This window comes from Lissotriton helveticus, chromosome 2_1 (genome assembly GCF_964261635.1).
Source record: "Lissotriton helveticus chromosome 2_1, aLisHel1.1, whole genome shotgun sequence".
Taxonomy (NCBI): Eukaryota; Metazoa; Chordata; class Amphibia; order Caudata; family Salamandridae; genus Lissotriton; species Lissotriton helveticus.
This window is the reverse complement of record NC_136059.1, coordinates 433,714,041-433,734,797: the sequence shown is the minus strand read 5'-3', so window position 1 is coordinate 433,734,797 and position 20,757 is coordinate 433,714,041. Positions and strand designations below refer to the sequence as shown.

The 20,757-nt window shown below is 45.9% G+C and overlaps 1 protein-coding gene across 1 annotated transcript in view; it reads right to left on the bottom strand.

Moving 5' to 3' along the window:
* ITGA2 (integrin subunit alpha 2) overlaps positions 1 to 20,308 on the bottom strand; it is a 683,385-nt gene extending 663,077 nt beyond the window's left edge. Inside the window, exon 1 of the mRNA XM_078675061.1 lies at positions 19,979 to 20,308. Coding sequence (XP_078531187.1) covers positions 19,979 to 20,024 — 46 coding nt within the window. The 5' untranslated portion in view covers positions 20,025 to 20,308. The remainder of the gene's footprint in view (positions 1 to 19,978) is intronic.
* Positions 20,309 to 20,757: the final 449 nt, after the last annotated feature.

Sequence of the window (20,757 nt, the reverse complement as noted above, 5' to 3'; positions counted from 1 at the left end):
CATTTTGTTTCTGAAGTGTGATGGAAACGAAGATTTTAATAGAATCAAAACAAAACAAAACACTTTACTTGTGGGCTGTGCAAATAATAAATATGCATAGGAACTCAACTTTGACACATTACCGTGTGCGTGGCATGTAGGTTTAGCAGTAAAACTGCTAGTCTGATGCTAATTTGGTGGCCATTTGAAGAGGCCATTTCAATAAAAAAAATTGCTCTCTTTAAATTACAGTGCCATAGCACACCATATTTTACTCATGGGACAGTGTGCTTCAAATTGCTCACTGCTTCCCTACCACACTTTTTCTGAATAGGTGCTGCTCATTTCTTTGAATAACGCATGGATTTTTCCTCATTTCTTTGATTTTCATGACATACCAGTGATGGCAACTCATCCATTCTGATAATTGTTCTAGCACCACTGAGTCAGCAGATATATGCCCACAATAATGTATTTTTCACAGCTACCTTACTACCGGTATTCAATGCAGCCTATATGGGTATAATGGCAGATGCAGAGTAAAACAAATATGTACAGAAAGGGCAGGAGAAGCAAGGTAAGTTTTTCAGCCCGCACAGCCTGAGCACTAGAGACTCTAGCATCTCCAACCGGTTGCACAATAAAATAACGCTAAGTCACAGTTTGCTTAGCAGTGCAACCACAGAGGGAGACCGGATGCTCTGACTTACAGGCTGACCACACATCTATATATCACCCACAGTAAGCATGACTGCACACAATGATAATGCCCCATACCCTACGGGACAACAGGTGGCCAACACATACATTGTGTTGTTGCAGAGCATCGCTTTTTTCTAAGCTGTGTCCATCACCAGTGAGTTTATGTATGTGTTGCAAACTTTGATGTGAAATTCTCCCTTTATTCTCCTCACTATGTATATTATGCTGTGACTCATGCAAAGATTCCCACTCCTGCTGCATCTGTATAACTGACATCTTCATCTTCGGAGCTTGCGGAAACATGGCGGACGCCTGAGGCAGGCGCTTTGACTGGGATCTCATCCTGCCCCATATTGGAGCTCCGTGGCCCACTGACAGTCGAGATCAGGCATTACATTAGCCTGGGGCTTCTGACCAACACCAGGCATAGTTGCCATCATTTTGACCTGGGACACCTTGCAGCACAGGGCTGCTGCAGATGGAAAGTTCCTGTTTGAGTGCCTGTGTGTAATAAAGAGGAACAGTTTCTGCAACAATTACCTGTGACAGACTCCAACTTGCCAGGACGGTCCTTGCAAAAACGGGACCTTTGGCAACTATGCCCAGGTGCAGCTCTGGTGCAAAATCCGCTGACTGGCCAGGCATACAGAGCAGCACTGCCGCAACACAGAGGCTGAGGTGCAGCCGCACCTGCTGGGATCAGGCTGATATCTGGCTCCCACCACTACGGAGACAGATGTGCCTGGGGATACCAGAGGCTGGTAGGGGAGATCACCCATTGCCCACAAGGGGTAAAAGCGGCATGACAGCTGAAGTGCAACAGCCACATAAGGCAGCTCACCTCATGCCCAACGTCAAGAAATCTATCAGCACACTGGCAATGTGTCATAAAGCAGGAGGGATGCTGCCCACAGCACCGCATGGCACAGGAAACAATCAAAGAGCTTCCTCCCCTGACCCAATCAACTCTGCCATGTCAAGTAGGAAAGAGGCGTAAGATCCATATGAAGCAGCTGGTCTGCATGTACTGTTTAGCGTTTAAGTTAAGGTTATGCACCCTCTTGTTACCGTAGGCAGCAAGTTCCGGCTCGGCTGGCAGAGACAAACAGTAAATTGCCAGCAGCACATTATAGTGTGAGCCTGCCAGCACTGCCTTATCTCACAGTGCAAAGGCCGAAGCCTTCCCAAGCACAGCGCGCGCAGTGCACGCCACGAGCGGTGCGCTCAGGAGCTGCTCCTACCAGACAGGGGGTGGTGAAGCAGGGTGGAGGAATGAAAAAGAAAAAAAAACACCTACCTGGCTCAGGCTGGCCACCGCCTCTCCTCCATCCTCTTCTTATCTTCTTCCTGTTTGGAGTCCTGCAGCAAGAAGCACCCGGGCTCCCAGGCTCCCCTAAACCAATCTCAATGCTGCAATGCAGCGTTGTGATTGGTCTGAGCGCTGTGGTTTGGCACTCTGATGGGGATAGGAGCCTGGGCATGTTCTCCACCTAGGCTGTGATGCAGCCTGGTTTGCCCGCCCTGAGACTGCCGGCCAAACATTCCTACGCACTTAGAGTGGCCAAACCACTCATCCCCCCAGCCCCGCCCCGTGAAACGGAAAACTAAAATGATAATAACATTGGTTAGAGCAGAGCATAGCAGAGCACTGGAGTGACGCTCCTCCACCACTGCTGGAGGCCTGAGCGCCACCTGTGAGAACACACTCAGAGGAGGTGGAAAGAGCGAGAGGAGATGTGGGAGCAGGTGTGCTGCAGCAGAAAGAAACTGCTGTTTCAGGATTATGCAGTTGTGGGCCACATGTCCCTGTTACTCAGATATTTTTCTACCATCTCTGATGCTTCTCCACTGACTCTAGGTGTTCTGGATGCTCTGGGTACTCTGTCTCTTCTATAGTTCCCCGAGACTCTGTGGGTGGCAGCTTGTTGCTTGGAACTTAAAGCGCTAGGTTCCTGGTGAAGAGGGGTCATGGGAAGAGGCCTGCTTAGGTGAGTTGTGGCTTGTTCCCGTCCTGCTCCCTTTGCTCTTACCTTGCATGACCATTCCCCTCATAAGGGGGCCTCCGATAACAGCAATATGCAAGAAGACATGGGATCCAGTCTATATGATTGATGGAGGTTGATTGTTGACTGTTGAGTGTTGGCTGCTGGTTGTTGGCTGGAAGACAACTGGTGGTAGTACTTTTTCCTAAGCACTGTGTTATTTGCGCTGCACGGTGGCAAAGGGGTGGTTGGCAATAGGCAGCAGGCTGGCACAGTTTGCACACATGGTGTTACTGGCCGATCGCAGATGCTAGGCTTGCCCGCTAGGTATCAATGCATCAGGTCTGCCTATTGTCTGCCAAAAACCCCTCTGTACATCTCTAATTACAAGAAGGTTAGTCACCTACCACTGTATCTTCTACCGCTTTTTGTCACCTTTGTATGGGACAATATATGAAAGGAAACCTGTATCCCACAACAAACCCTTGGAGTCACAGAGGACCACGTTGGATATATTTCTCGTCTTAGCGATGGGTGTAATCACTAAATAAATTTACTTAGCTGATGGATGATTGTCAGTGGATTCATCTGAATCTTATTTGGTCCCTCTTATACTCTAGAGCCCTCTGGATCCATGCAATCCTGTTGTCAATCGGAGGCTGGTTGTTTGTCCCTCACCCGCTGTGGCTACAGACACCATCTGCCTCCCTCCCCCACTCTAGTGGTAAAAAGCCACAGGAGTATAACCCATAGACCGGGTTGAGATTGGGATGAATATATGCAAACTAACAACAAGGTCTCAACCAGATTCAATAATGGTTCATAGATATGTATGTACAAGACATTATGAGAAGGACAACAAGAAAAGGGGGGAGACTCCAAGTAATTTGCTGAACGTGCTCATGGCCTCATATATTTAAAACTTAATTTATACATCACAGTTATATCAGCACTGTTAGCAGAAATGCTTAGGCAACCCTAAGGAACTTTGTGCACGTTGTGCTTGTGACAAAGGTGACGGCGCAAGTGACAAGTGAAGAACATAGCGCTAGGCGCGAAGTGAAAAAGTGGCATAAAATATATAAAAAGTTATTGGATCAACACAAAGATTTAAGGGCAATTAATCAAGGTTTTTTGCACGATTTGGTGAACCAGCGATGAATGTGGGCCACAAATTGCACTGGTAACAATGGTCGACGGTGTTTCGATCCTAGTGAATCAGGATCATCATCAGGACTGGGTAACCAAGATTGCGAGTGCTGAAGTTCATTAGGTATGGGTTCCAGGAATGGATCAGGAAGGTGTGAGGGTCCTTTGGGAAGTTGGTAGTGTCAAGGAATGTCTGAGCGTAGTCAAAAGACCAGCGTGGCCAACCACTGTAGATTATATAACATGGAAACGAATTGCCAGGTGCAGGGTCAGAGCCCCATTTCACTGCGTCGATATCAGGTGGTGGTTTCCTGGACAATGAATTGAGGTGGAATGAATCCGTCCGGCGAGTAAATCCCGGGCCGCCACAGACGTGTGCGATGTTCGTCCGGTATCTCCCCCACTCAGCATGTTAATAGTCCTCTTCCTGTACCTTGCACCCCATCCAGCACACCAGCAACAGTTGTTAGGATGAGCCCCAAGCCACCAGCCAAGATGAAGAGAAAAGTGGGGACTAAGGAACGTCAAGGGCTGCCATTTAACCCACATTGCTCGACCGAGGCTCAGTTACGTTCAAGCATTCCGGCTTGTACTGCTGGTGTGTCTAAAAGAGGCAAGGACACGGACATGGACTGGGTAGTGTTATCTGTTAGACTTAAATCTCTTCTTGAGACTTCCATTTGCCCTCTACTTAAGTGCAAAAGTGTGCTTGAGAAAGTAGTGGCTACACTTTCTGCCTTTGGGGAGGGCCTCATGGGTGTAGAGAGGCGGTTAACAAATACTCCCACTCCATTTGTTCTTCCTGTTTGAGGACGTGGAGAACCAACTATTACAGCTAAATCTTTAAGGAAAAAGTCTGTGACACCATTAATTTGCCACCTGATGCCTGGCCGTATGTGGTTATCCTCACAATGTTCCACCTTTATGCATCGATGTGACTGAGTCACCTGCACAACTAAAAAATAAGATATGTAATTGACTAATTAGGCATGTCGACTTTAACACAGGGACTGGAATAACATCTTGATAGTCAGGAGAGTAGGGTCGATTGGTTATGCTAAGAAGAGTTTTTCGGGAGATTATATCACTATTAATCGTAAAAATCCTGATCTGCCACACTACATTTTACATCAAGGTGGGAAAGCATGGACCTAGGTTCAAATAATGGTGTATCACCACTTGTTTTTTTTGTCAACCCTTACCGAGTACCCCTAACCTAAGGCTAGTGTCCTCCTGATCATCAGTCCCAAGAGCATGTATGAGTATTTAATCGTTTTGTGCCACTGGCCGGCTTAAGCGATATTGACTGACTTGCCAAGGATTTCGCTGGGGGATCAAGTAGCCAAGAGTGTCTCTTCCAGGTAGCGGATTCCATCCCAGATCAACAGCTAGACAAGTCCAATATTCTCGAGGGTGTATTCTCTAGGACACTACGGGGCTTATTTACAAGCCCCTTGTGCAGCAACGTGCGTCACTTTTCATGGCGCTCCGGTGGCGCAGAGTGCAGACCCATATCTACGAGGCCACACAAAGCCACTTTGTGTGGCTTTTCATGGCCTTGTAGATATTGTGTAAGGCAATGCAGCGCAAGTAACTGCGTTTCCTTACGCTGCGTAAGGGAGATGTTCCATGGGCGTATCGGTGGGTTTACTGCAGCACCCTGTCATAGAAAATGTCCACTTCAACTGTGAAGTCTTCTTTATGGAAAAGTATAGGGAAAATGTTAAAAGGTTATTCATCTTTATTAATTAGTAAACTGTTAATGTACAAGATGAATGTAAATTAATTGTATATATTTATTTTAAATGTAGAATAAATAAAATATTCAGCAGCACTTAAGTTAATTTTGGATTAAATGTTTAAATAATTTAAATTTGTTAAATAAAAAAAATTCTGACATTTAAATTAAAAAAAAATTTACACCTAAAGTAAAAATAAGATATTACCCATTAATAATTATTAAAATTGATGCATAGAAATAATTAACATAATTTAATTATATTTTAATACAAATAATTTTACGTTAATTTATTAATTCAATAAGGGTTGTTAAAATATTTTAGAATTAAATATTGAATGTTTTAATGTTAGATTTTTTACCATTAAAAGATATTTGTTTATATTTGTAACTATGTTAAATAGTTTACTTTCCTTTGACATTATTTCCTATAGAGTTTAATTTTAAGCCCCTACCACTATTATTTTCTATGTGAAGGCATTGCAGTACCAGAGGTTGGCCATGTGTGATGCTGGACTTACTCCAATTCTGAGCTCAAGTAATTTACTGCTGGCTTGGGCCCATTTTTAGTGCAGTTTGAGAATAGCAATTGGCTTCATCTTTTGTACGTGGGTGCTTGTCCCTCAGTAATCCCCTCCCTAACCTTTCTTAAACCCTTCCCATTTTGTAATAAGTATGTCCCAGGTCTCATCCAGGTTTAAATTTTCGTGTGTGAGGATCTCCCCATAGAAAACACAGGAGAGGTTGAGATGGAGAGTTACACTGACAGGTTTGTGAATAAAAAATTTTGTTCTATAATAATACTATTGCAGTACTGATACAACCCAAGTTGCATATCTGACCTCCATTCCATTGCTATCGGCCTCGAATCACGCCTAGGTACTGGCCAGTCATGTACTGATAGTGTAGGCTTGGACTTTTTTATGGTGCTTTTTGCATTAATATTTTTAAGATTCAAACATCTGGTTCTTCTTATCCAATTTGTTGATGTTTTGGTGTCTTTTTGCTCTCTAAAAATGTAATTACTTTTCTAAACTGGGTTGTGAATTTTAGTTAGCTGTTTTCTTGACTTTAAAATGTTGATATTGCATAAACTTAACATGCATTGCCTCTTGTTTGTGTCATAGCTACCAGGGGTTGAATAGAGCTTCACTAAGAACTGTATTGATCCCTAACAGCTTAGCTTTGAGCCTATTAAAATCTTTATTTTCCACATGCTTCAAAAGTGCAATAAATGTGCCTTGTGTGTGTGTGTGTGTGTGTATATATATATATATATATATATATATATATATATATATATATATATATATACACAGGAGGGGGAGGAGGAGACACCTGTAAACATTGCAGCATCCGAAGAAGGCGTACTGGCCGAAATGCATCATGCTGGTTGTTTGTGGTGCATAAAGGCTTCCCATCTGTACCCCGCTGTGTCCCTGGGTTTCCTTGTGTGAAGGTGATCTTGTGTGGCATATTTTCGCGCTTGCCAGCAGCGCGATACAGGGACCCGTCCAAGCAAGTGTCCTGAATCTTCGTTGGCAACTTGTTTTTTTTCATCACGGTAGTGATATAATCCCAGGACCGCCTCAAGGAACGGGCCGAGCAAGTGGTCGCAGTCAGTGGCAGCCTGTAACTGTACAGGGAGGCAGGTTGAGTCACTCCCGCGTCATGGCCCAGCCATGTTCCAATCTTTTGGGGCTTTGGACGTTGGGGACATAAGGGAGCCTTGTACACCGACATTGATCAAGGGGTCACCAGCCACTACACGGCCCCTCCTATGCGTGGCAAAAACTCAGCGTGACTAGTTCTATATCCAGCTGCCACAAGTACTGTTTCCAGAGCATGTTGGGAGCTGTAGTTGTCCACAAAGCTACAGCATTCCCAGGCGGCAGGATAGGCTGAGCTCCTACCAATGGGAGCGCCCTGGCAATTACATAGGAGGGAGGAGGAGACACCTGTAAACATTGCAGCATCCGAAGAAGGCGTATAGGCCGAAATGCATCATGCTGGTTGTTTGTGGTGATTAAAGGCTTCCCATCTGTACCCCGCTGTGTCCCTGGGTTTCCTGGTGTGAAGGTGATCGTGTGTGGCATATATATATATATATATATATATATATATATATATATATACATATATATATATATATATATATATATATATATATATAAAAAATGACACCGTACAGCTTTTACTTTCGCTTTCTGCACCCCAGCAAGACTGTCATGTGGGTCACTTTTACAAAATCTTCTCAGTTTGCAGTTAGAGAAAGAAAAGTTCAAATCAGTTTCGTTATCAAAAGAATCAGCAGCAGTTTATCAGAAGACTCAGCCTGGCGTTTAACCTTTGTGTTTGGACCCACAGCAAATGTGACAAGATGCCACAAAATGTAAATACATATTTATTGCTCATCCATCTTCTGAACTCCAGCATGGTTATTTTGGAGGTGCTGCAGCAACCCCGACCCCATACTTCCAGCGTCTATGCCTCGAGCAGCGCCATGGAGGGAGTTGTAATTTGGCCAACCTTTTGGAAGCCTCGGGGAGGGATCAACTAGCACTGTGTTGCCACGGTAACGTATTCCAGACTGAAACAAATGAATTCGTTCCCTGCAGCTCTGGCTTTATTCTATTGGCATTTGTACCCAGATAGCCACTACCGAGGCAGGCAAGACAGCCGACAAAATAATTTGGAGCACACTGTAGCTGGGATCCATTTCAAGCCAACACACACCTTCCTGGGATTCCTTCAGCACTGAACAATGACAGCACTAATCATAATGTCTGTCCAATAGTTAGTATCAATTCGAAAATAAAAGAAATCCTTTTGATAGGAGAGAAACAAACACTGAGAAAGCCAATTGGCCCCACCTTTGTGATATATTGGCTTTGCCAATGTTTTCCTGATGTTTGCAGAATCAACAAGAAGCACATGCAAATGTATTTTGCCTGTGGTTTAGAGCATCAGCAGAAAAAGATCAAACACGCTGTGTGCAATTAGCACACATGCATCATGGTGTTGGCTGCGCATTCACTATGCATACCCATACTTGATGGTGTATGCACACTTAATATATGTCAGCAGGCAGGCATCCACCTACTGACTGACGTGTGGCTATTTTTTTTTATTTTTTTTACCAATCCACGATGGCGGACACCACTTGGAGCAGTAAATTAAAAAAATGTGTTGTGCAAAAATGCATGCTAATTCCAAGCCATCCCAAAAAAGTTAGAAAAAAATAATTTAAAGGACAGTGAAGGGTAAAAGAGCAATTAAGAAGGGGGTGGAAGGAGCGAAGGGACGTGAAGCAAAGGGACGTGAGCAGTGGCTGCATTCGGCAAACTTAAGTCCATCGGGGGGATGAAGTGAGCAACATGGAGCATGTGAGGTTGGGATTAAGCATCTAATTCGAAAGCAGCACAATTATGGAAAGAGGAAGTGAAAGGAGAGAGACCAAAACAGCATGGATTAGCATGTTTTGTATAGCATTGTAATTGCATTTATATAGCGCTTACTACTCCTGACGAGGCATCAAAGTGCTTTTTCGGCGAGTAGCACGCTACGCCGGAACCCATAAAGGATTAGTGGTGAATCTGTATAGTGAAAATATGAAAGTAATTTGAGCAGTGGATATGTTAGTCAGTTATTTGAATGGAGAAGGATAGTGGAGGGATAGAAGAGGGAAAAAGGTTTGCATTTATATAGTGCTTGCTACCCTTGATGGAGTGTTGAAGCGCTTTTTCGGTGAGTAGCACGCTACTTCTGAACCCATGAAGGATTAGTGGTGAATTGGTAGAGTGAAAATATGAAAGTAATTTGAGTGATGGATATGTACTGGGGATGAAGCACTAAACAATGGAGAGAGTTAGAAAACCCACACTCTCATACATGCACATGCATCAAAGCTTTTTGCGATCGCAAATGATGCGAATCGCAAAAATCGGCCATTTGCGATCGCAAAATCAGCTTTTGAGATGCATCAAGGGTGAAGGCCCTCGCAATGTCAGAATTCGCAAATATTTGAGAGTTCTCAAATTGCGATTGCATTTAAGGAATCACATTTTGCGAGTCCTTAGATGCAATGCATGAAAGTTCTAAAAATAGCGATTTCGCAATTAGGGGGAGCAAATTACCATGAGGTGGAACCTCATGGTAATTTGCGAAAAACTCTGAAAAAAGCACTTTTGTGCATTTTTCAAAGTTTCATGTTGTGCACACACATGCCCTTAGGGCATGTGTGTGCACAACATATGTGCACAGTTTAATTTCAGGTGTGCAACAGGGTGTCCTTTGGACACCCCTGCGCCCTTGAAATCGCATTCTCAATTTGCGATTCGGTAATTGCTAATCACAAATTGAGAATGTCTTCCCATTCATTCCTATGGGCCTCTAGGCCCAAAGGAATGAATGGGGAGGTATTCCTTAATTGCGAGTCGCAATTTGCGAGTCGCAATTAAGGAATGTTTAGAAATCGCAAATTTTTCAGCGATTTCTTCATGCATAGGTTTTTGCGATTTCTTAATTGCGATTCCTTAAAAATCGCAATTAAGGAATCACAAAAGCCAACAATGATGCATGTGCCTGATAGAGTGCTAAAGACAAAGAAACAGCAGTTCCTTAAATGTGAGCAGTGGAAGGATATGTCAGCCAATCAAAAGGACGGTAAATAGGCTACGCCCTGGGTGAAGGACAAACCAAGAAAAGCAAAGAAAGCCATGAAAAAAATAAAGAAATAAAACTACTGGAAGCAATGAGCAGGTCCGAAAAACACTGTGGGGGATATTCTCAAAAACGTGTGATAATTATCGCAAAATTAGCTTAACGCAACTTTGCATATCGCAGTATATTGCGGGAAAATAACGCTGTGTTAATGTTGTATTCTCAACACGGCGGTACCATGCTATAGTCTCATGATAACATGTCAAATTACTGCGTTAAAATTAACACGATGCCTAAAAAATGCGAAACACGAAAAAAGCGCCGAGGTCCCAAATCGCGATACAAAAATCAGGGATAACCAGCGACAGGCCTGCAATTCCCACCTGTCATGCAGGAAAATGCACTATAAAAGCAGAGAAACACACAAACAAAATATTTAACCCCTTGACCGAGGCCAGAATTTCCCTGCGGTGCGGGAAAATTCCACATGTGAACAGATCGGACGGATCCCGACACACATGCCCACTGCGCAGGCAAGGGGTTACACTGCCTAGCACCATGGAGGAAGCCGAACCATGTACAGAGGACGACCAGAACCCCACAGGCCCCCAGGAGGACCAGCCTGGGACCTCGGGGTCACAAAGGGCAAGGAGAAGAAGATGAGGCAGACGAGGTTCAGTCCGCAGGAAAACAGGATCATCATCACGGAGGTGATAGAACACCACCAACAACTGTTCATCATCTCCAACGTGTCATTGGCAAATAAAAATGCATTATGGCAGTCCATCCTGGACAAGGTGAATGCAGTCGGAGTGAGGAGGAGGACAATTGAAGAGGTCAAGAGGTGCTGGAATGATGTGAAGCGCCAAACCAAGAAGAAACTCGCTGACAACCATCAGGCAGCAATGCAGACCCGAGGTGGCAGTCCAGCGGAACACCAGGAGCTGGATGAAATGGTGCCAACAGTCATCAGTGGGGAGATGGTGGCAGAAGTTGGGGGTCCAGACACTGCTCTACATGACTTGACACAACAGCAACAGGGTGAGTACCGAACAGGGACTGGGGGGACGGGGGAGATGGGCACAATGGCACACATGCACAATTAAGTAGAGCATATTGCATACCCACAATGACTCTGGATCATGTCCCTGATGCCCTTGGCACACTGCAGCACACATACAAACAGCAAGTAGGCCCCCGTCCACTATGGGCACAACAGGGTCCCTCCTCACACAGCACCAATCTCACAACCAACCCATGCACACGTGTTAAAACCAGCAAAGCTGCGTGTCTGTGAGTCACACTGACAATGCAATTGACACTGCATGACGAATAGCATGGTTGCAGTCCAATTACCATGTCATGGTGCACGCCACAATAGTGTAGTGGCTGAGTGTGGAACACATCTGGAAAGAAGCAGGTCACACTCTGACACGTGCAAAAACTACCCCTGATGTCAACAATACATCTGCGGATAAACCATGCCCAAGAGTCCAAAATCCAAACAAGAGACAAAATTAGCCAAGTCTGCAACATCTCAGCACTGTAGAAGCACAGAAGTCAAAGGCACACTGCCTCAAAGGGATATGGGGCAGCAAAATCACAGCTGCAGGAGCGGCTCTCCTACAGTGCAGCTCACACACATAGCAATAACAGCACATCAACATTGACGACGATGTGGTACTAAGTGCAACACTTTCACTACAGAACAGAGTACACAACTGGTTCCGCTTGTACGTAGAAACTGGCCAATCACATCTGGCATAGGAGGAAACCGTAAGATGATAATGTATGTGTACAACCTCACATCCGTGATGTAATTCGTATGTCCACTGTCCCGCATCAAATAGTCAGCTCATCCCAAACAGTCACAATGTACATTGTCATGCAGTTCTGTATGTAAACTTGAACATTGCATCAACATACATGTCAACACAATGTTAAAATGCATCTCCCCTTCACACTGCAGAGGGAAAATCAACACCTCCTGCAGAGCAGACAAGACAACTCATCAGTGATGATGAAGAGGACCTCCACACCTTCAACACCGATGCCCTACAACAGCTCATGGACAGCTACCGCAACCCACCTCCAGGAGCAGGGCAGCCCAGCGGCATCGAGATGACCCCACTCCCTGCACAGACCACACATCAGGAATCACCCACCACCACGGCTGGCTCCCAGCACCTCAACGAAGAACACATAGCATTCCAAGGCCAGGTGTTAGACTGCCAGAAGGAGGTGGCCAAACAGGTGCGGGTGGGTTTCGACCACATGGCAGCCAAAGTAGATGACATACATGGATGTTTAAGTCACATCAGGGACCACTTACACTCCCTAACGGACACCCACAGTTCGATCCATGATGTCCAACAATCCATGCCCAACATTGCTGGAGTCATGCCTCTGAGAGGAAAACAACTGTCTAGTTAGTGTGGCTTCAGCAATGTCAGTCGAGAGTTGGCCCACATGGTGAAGGTAATGGAGAACATGGAGCGGATGCATGCGGAAAGAATGGCTGCCACGGATGCACACCAGCGAAAAGATGTTGGTATCTTCCATGCCCTGCAGATCCTCATCATCACATTGCTGCCACTAAGGCAGTCGATGATGAATGCTGCTGGTACTTCTACACACACATCTCCGGCTCCTGATGTGTCAGTGGCACACAGTGCTGCAGATCAAACATCAGCACCCACAAGTCAGACAGATGACATAGAGGACGAGGGTTCGGGTGATTCCACCTGTGTATTAAGAAGGAGCCAGTAGCAATCTACTCAGCCATATGCCCTGTTTCAGCTTGGTTCTGCCCTCTGCATCATGCCCTGTCATACCTCCCACTGTCCCCCGAAACACTTTGCGACACTCACCTTGGACCTCGACATGGATTGCCATATTGTGTTTGCTTACCAATGACACAGCAATCAGACTGCGGACTGTACTCTGATGTACTTGTCAATCCCTAAATGACTCTGGCTGACCCTCCACTGGGCTACAAAGTAATGTGGGGTTTGGTGCCATGTTCTGCTCCACCTCCGACACTCCACCGAATGTGAATAAATCATTCAAATTCACACAGATGTGTCATGTCCATAATTGATCAAGTATGAAAGTATGGATGAATGCAAGGACATTGATTGCACAAAAAGGTACACCATGGGAAATGAAAGCAATGCGCATGTGTGATCGTGAGCATCATCATCTGCTATGGTATCTCTCTCAGGGGGTGCCTGCCGCATGCAAGACCAAGGTCGGAGGTGCAGGTGTCCTTCCGCCTCATGTATTGAGACAAAGGAGCTTTCATCCCTAATGTTGGTCTGACTAATGCTTGCATTCTGGAAATGTGATGTGGCTTTCGTGCTGCAATTTAGGCAAGGCCTTAGGCTTAGGGTCCACCAATAGCGATACACACACACTGGACCGCAGTGTAGGCCTGAACCAGCGGACAGCGCTGGCCTACCGCCACATGGCGCCGCCTCGTGGTTCACAGAGTTAGTGGCCATGTGCACTGATATGATCTCTGCCATTGCTAAATCAAGACCCAGAATTACGTGTGTGACCTGGTGGCCCGCGGTGCGGGGTTGCATGATGTGGATGCTGCCAAGGTCGCGGGCCCCGGGCTTAGAGCTTGCACCGGCATGTGGTGGGCCCTCTTGGTGGCAGAATGTGAGCAGTGAGGCCTGGGTGCGCAGGGGCGGGCAATTACCGCTGGGCGGCGGGAGGGGCTGGGGTACAGCAGCCTGTGTGCGCAAGCACGGGCAAGCGATGATGTCGTGTGCAAGGATATAAACTCTGCCATTCATGAATCTGGACTCAGTTTCAGATAAGGGACCTGGTGGACTGCAGTGTATACCGGAACACGGTTGGAGACACACCGGTGGCAGTAGGTGAGCAGTGAGGCCTGGGTCTGCAGTGTCGGCACTCTCTCTCCCTCTCTTCTTTTCACTGTCTCTCTCTCTCCCTCTCTTTCTCTCCTTTTCTCTTTCTCTCTCTCTAATTCTCTCTTTCTCTCTCTTTCTCCCTCTCTCTTTCTCTCTCCCTTTCTTTCTCTCTCTCTTTCTGTCTCTCTCGCAGTCCTTTGATGAGCGTTTGACACACCTTCTTATCTTAAATTTTGTCTTGCAGGCTGTAATTTACAGATTGTCCAAAGAAGACCCGCCATGACTCTTCCAAATAGTTGTTTTGAGTTTAATTTGAACAAAATGATTTGTTGGGAAATTCAAAGATGAATGAATGATTCTCCTTTTTCTGACCACACAGGAATGTTAATTGTTGTACTTGTGCGACATCAGGCGAATTGTTTTGTTCATGATTTCGTAAAGTTGATGTAAAATATATTTGTCCATGGAAGGGGGGGCAGCCCGGCGTAAGGCCTGGGTTGGTGGTGGTGGGTGTTGTGGCCCTCTTGGGTGTCCGAGCTGCATGATCAGTAGCTCAATGGCATCTGTTGCTCTTCTGGTGTGGTTGTGGGCTGGGCTCCCATTTCTGGTGCAGGTTATTGTCCGACTTAATACCAGGAAAGAGCAAGTGTTAATTCCCTGCTGCTAACGTGCCTTATCGCGTGTTTTGGGATCTTATCGCCGATCTGGCTGGTCGTTGATAATGTTGTAAAGTGGTGTTTTCGTGGCTTTTTGCACGAGAACAACTACTCTGCTTCTCATTAGCGTTAATTGCCAGTGCCATCCCTGGCGATGTTTTTTGAGGCTGCTATCGCAGGAAAACTGGTGATGTCGGCTGTTAGCAGCAGCTTGTGAATAGGGCGATAATCTATCGCAACTTTGGCTGCAATAAAGTGCCGCTAACTCAGCGATAAGTACTTGAGAATATGGCCCTGTAAGTTTTTGATCTAGTCCACAAAAGGTCTTAACAGCCATGCAGAATATACTGTCTGGCAGGTGCAACCTAAAAATGATTCAATTAACCTCCCTAGGGTTAAACACTTTGCACAGAGGCAGTTTGCATAGAAGAATGATGGTGCAGACTAAATATGTGGGAAATTCGAACATACAAATAGTAATTTAGTGATGGGCACATCTCAATATGCAGTTTAGTTTAAGGAATGAAGATACAAGTCTCAAAATGCACTAGAATTACCGAGTGACAAGGTAAATCTAAACAAGCTTAATAGTGGTAAATCCTTGACATGCTGTGGGCAACTTTGGTATGATGGTACCCAACCCAGGAGAAATACTTGCACTGACATGACATAATTAAATATTAACATATTTATATTATTATCTCTACTTCTATCTGATGCTTCAGTCTGTACATTTGCTGTAATCTCTCTGAATCCATGCATTCACCCATCCGTGCGGTCACTCATTAACACAGCCATTCTTGCATGCCTTTACACCTGATTCATCCATCAATGCACTTACGCATCCATAATCCATGCACTCATTCGTTTTTCGATGTATTCATTCAGCCATCTAACCACTAATGCATTGTCACCTTCACTCACTCACCTCTTTCTTCATCTAGGTACACAGAGAGACACAGATTTGCCAGTTAACGGAAAAGCGCTTTCACTTACATGACACCTCGGTCTATTGGATGTGTCAAAGCTTATTATCATCATGTGGGCATGTCTCTGGAGAGTGTTTTTGTGTGTGAGGAGGTGCAAAGACTTTTCTGTAAGGCTACATGCTGACTGTGTTAGTGGCTTCATTTCACTTATTGGGAGAGACTGAGGTATTCCTGTATTCACACTTGCTCGTTATCTTTTTACACTTAAACTCACTTTTCGTACATCCCAGACAGAATTGTCCATGTCTGTGTCTGGCCGAATATGGATGCTCGCTGTATGAGTGCGCTAGGTGCTAATGTCTTATGAAGGACGTGTTACGCGTGGGCATAATCGCTTGAACGTTTTCTTGCTGGGGGCATGTACTTTACTTTGTCAACAATGTGTTGATTCGATTGACGCATGTCTGTGAGCTCCCGATGTTCTCACGCCTTGTTTCGTGGCTTTGTGTGATAGAATGCTTATGGAGTGAGTCTGGGCATGCAAACGAAATGCTGTCAATAGACATGCACAACTTAACCTTGCTTTGCAAACCCCTGGAAATGGGAAGACCCACAATAAATGTGCATCATATAAAATCACCATTTCCTAATAATAATAATAATAGCATGAGACATACATGTATATAAAATCGCTTATAAGTGTGTTTTACTGGTGGGAGTGGAATAGACCAGTGCAAAAAGCATAGTGTGAGATTTATAAAAGACACTCCTAAAATGGTAACATAGTACCGTTGTGCATTTGCAAACTGTGAGTAGAGGATACTGATGCAATTTTAGCTTGGTCGAATAAGTGTGCGGAGTCATAATTAAAGCTAACATGACACGATGTTACCCCAAGAGTGAAATCAAGGGTAAGGGCATTAAAAAAGCCTAATTGTACTGAATGTGTTTAAAAAAACATAACATTGAGCCAAACGTCAACAACTTCTTAGACAATATAAAGTCAAAACGTGAAGTGAGAGGACCCAGTTTGGGGTAAGAATTGATGGCCAGCTAATGAAGGTACACAGGGCACAGCTGTATTGGACTGGAAAAAACACAGGCAGAGAAGGGCTCTCTGTTTCCGAAATGAACACTTTAGAGCTGCCCGGATCTTGCCAATGCTTAATTAAGTAAACGATCTATGTTACTGCTGCTCCTCCGAACTGCATGCCCGGCAGCCACACATTCCACTGGCACGCGTGTCATGCTCAGCCGCTGGCAGAACAAGCATGGACAGCTCCTGTTCAGACGGAAGTGTTGATGCACAAGCGCGTGCACAGGTCCCGCGCCGCCTCCGCCCGTTCAGGGCTTACTTCATGAAGGTGAACACACTCACAACTGTTTATCTAGAGCGTGCTAACGGCTAATACAGAGGTTCACACATGGAACTTCTCTATGAGTACAGTTAACACCATTTCCAGGAAATTCACTATATCGTGGCCGCTGCTTGTGCCCGCTTCCGCATTCCAAAGGTGTTCCTTCACAGCTCCTGTTCAGAAGTGTTGATACACAAGCGCCGCCTTCGCCCGTTTATGACTTACTTCATGTAGGTGAGCACAACGGTTTACCTAGGACTTGCTAAAGGGCAGTAAAGAGGTTTACATGGTAGTTCATTTAGAATACAGTTAGAATAATTCCCAGGACATTAACTATATTGTGCCTGCTTCCGCATTGCAAAGTGTTTCCTTTACAGCAGCTGACGCAGGGTAAGCCTCACTGTGAGGGCTGCCGCGTGTTTCTATATCCAGTCGAATGGTTTCTGAAGTGCCGCCTGTGGTGTTTATCCTGCTGCAAGTGTATAGCGCTGCGATGTCCACCCCGTTCTACTTGGAATAGGACCCCGTTTCCTCCGGATGAACGTCTTACATTTCGCCCCGACAAAGCACTCAGTTCAACGATGCATCCCAAAATGAAGTCCCAGCTTCCAATAAACCTTCGGAGACTCAATCTTTTCCGTCAAGACAGCAATGTCTTGGAAGTTTCTTTCTGCGCACATGAATGAGCAAGTGTCCATAGCCACCTGCTCTTTCGCAAGACATTGAGGTGTTCCAAACACACCTGAGCCAAGGCATGCAGCAGTTCCACACACGGTGGCACCTGTCCTGATCCAATCACTGACCCTACAAATGATTAGGTGAGGGTGGATCTGAAGATGTGTCGCCCTGTCTCTCCACAAAATGTCGCCAAGGAGCCGGCTGAGCTCATGACAGCGCACAAGACACAAGGGTGCATGATGTGGCATTTCGCTTTCGGTTGAATAAGTGCTTCTTGCTTGCTGTGGCATGATTGGAGCACATCTCGGATTCTTGGGCAGATGCCCCACACACAGCCCACCTCTCAGACCATAAAACATGCATGACCACCCTCCTGGTAGCATGCCCACTGCTGCGCTGCGATCACCCACCTTGTCTACAGTAGGGTGTTGTGCCACGCAAGTGCCATGCTAAGTCTCTGCAATCCCTTAGAGGACCGCGTGGCTGATGTACCCCTAACAATTCATGTTTTAAACTTTAAAATGGCAAAAAGATACAAGCAGATTCTCGAATGCCCGCTCTAACACAGCTTCCCTTTAAGCTGCAGTTCCAGTTTTCCAAACATGCTCTTCCAATATACATTGAAGATGAAAAAACGAGGGTTGAAGGCTCCAGGCCCATATACCTGCAAAAACAGTTAAATGCCATAAATCATCTGCCCATTCGCATTAGGCCAAGCCAACGCCCTATAATACCAATGCCAAAGATGAGCTTTGATGGGTGCACTTTGTGAATGGTATTCTCTGAACATCTACATTGACGCTAGCACTGTGCCAGGGTAGAACGGAAAGCTCGCCTATCGTGACATTGTCTCGCTCGCCTATCGTGACCTTGTCTCGCTCGCCTATCGTGACCTTGTCTCGCTCGCCTATCGTGACCTTGCGTTTGGCGATGTTATGTGTAGGGACCATTAACCTGGTGTTTTACAAAGTCTGTGGAGAGACGGTGCTGCGCCACAGTGACAAGTACGCCGTGGTCACACACCATGGAAATCTAGAGTCGATCCACCTAACCCGGCCAGCAATGCATGCCTACCTTAAAATCCCACAAGCGCTCTCTATGCAAACCACCCTCACATGTAATTCTGTTTCTGTTCAGAAAAGCACCTAGAAGCAAATCAATTATGTTGTGTGCGCCTTACAAACAACTTTGACATGGATATAACAGACGGTCGGGCCCACTACTCACACATCATGAAAAGCTAGAGTTGAGCTAATGCCTGCCTGCAATGAATGCAGCATACAATCCCACAAGTGCTGAGTGCATCCTCTCTCACACGTACCACTGGTGCTGCTCTCGAAAGCACCTAAAGCAATATAAATAACAGTGTGCGCTTTACAAACAAAATTAACTTGGATATGCCAGCCGCCATGGCGCTGAGTGTATTAAATGAATACACTTTAGGAATCTAAGCTCGACCTCATTGTGACGGTTCGAATCCAGGTGGGTCGACTCCGCCTTTCATCCTTTCCTAGGTCCATGAAATGAGTATGATTTCGTCGGGTAACAACAGACATGTATATGCGCTTCCTGTTCTGAAGAACGGATACTGTCTGCAGCGTGGCAACGCCTTGGAGCAATTACACACCTGGGTCCAATAAGGGAGGGGTGGTGCTGAAGGGTATGCCGACCCTTGCCCTCCACAAGTCCTACATTGCGAGGCACATCTGTAAACACTCATACACATGCAGCTCATTCCGGCTGAACCTGGACCAATAAATCGGCCCTGGACTCTCGAAGGCATGCCACTGTGTCCGGTGCCCCTGCTAGCAAGGCATGGATTGAGGAGCGTGGCCACGTTTCGCAACGTGCAGGCGCATCACGCATGTGGTACACGTGCAAAGGGAGACTATTGGCATGTGCCAAGGGAAGCTGCCTTAAGCACTATACAGCGCCTGCCAAGAGTCGTCGTCTCGTTCCTGGTGACATTTCATGCTCCAGCCATCGTGGTGCCATTGATTATTTGTTCTGCCCGGTAATTATGTTCGGTATAGCTTCCTTAATTAGGACAACTCTGCAAGTGAGGTAGCATGCACGGTGGAGCTGGTTTCATAGGATGCCACCAGCAATCACTTAGAGGAACGGAGCGTGATAAAGCACACACAAACACGAAAACAATGGCCACAAAAGTTGTAATTTTAGGACATCAGTCTTGCCAAGCATGTTTCGAACTTCTGATAACGACGAGTGATGCAAATGTAAATACCGCAGACAAGTTACAATACCTTGGATGCAGACAAGCATGGACAGGCAGCTGCTTCTTTTCGTCATCTTCACTGCAGGCTGAGCCTTGGTCCTGCGGAACGAGGTGTGGATGCGCGCCGGCGTGTCTTCAGGTCCGTGATTATAAAGTCAGCCTTGAGCCCTCGGCGCTCAGGAGGGGACCAGCGGTGACCGCTCAGCTGCGGCAGTGTCGGCAGCGTGTCTCTGCTCTGCTGCCAGGGAGGGTCAGGCAGCCGGCGTCGGATTACAACAGGAACACCAGCGGCCGGCGCTTCCTCCCCTCGGCAGGCAGCTCCGCTCGCACCTCCCCCTGCCCCCCGCCCTGCTACCCTTGCTCACTAATGACACACCTTTACTCCTCGGTTCTCGCTGTACCTTGGGCAGGAAGGCGTGGCAGCATACTCTGCGAAAATACACCCAGCTACATACTACCTTGTAAATATGGACCACTACGCTGAGTTGAGGGCAGGGTGGTATTTTAAACAGGCAGGCGGGTGGCCGGGGCTATTAGCAGCTTTATAACATGGGGAAAATCACTTCACTGATAAAATGAGTCAACTTGGAGTTACAGTGAATAAAAAGCACTCCGCTAAATCATTGTAAACATTTGTGTAAACACAAACATGCAAAAAATAACTGTTTACCGTTTTTTGTAGCTCGTGCCATGGTAATTAACTAGTTCCATCTTCAGGTGTGCAATTATTCTTTAACCAGTGTCCTCTTTTGTAAGGTTCTGAAAATAGCATGTAAGTACCAGGCACCTTCTATTTGTTTGCATGCA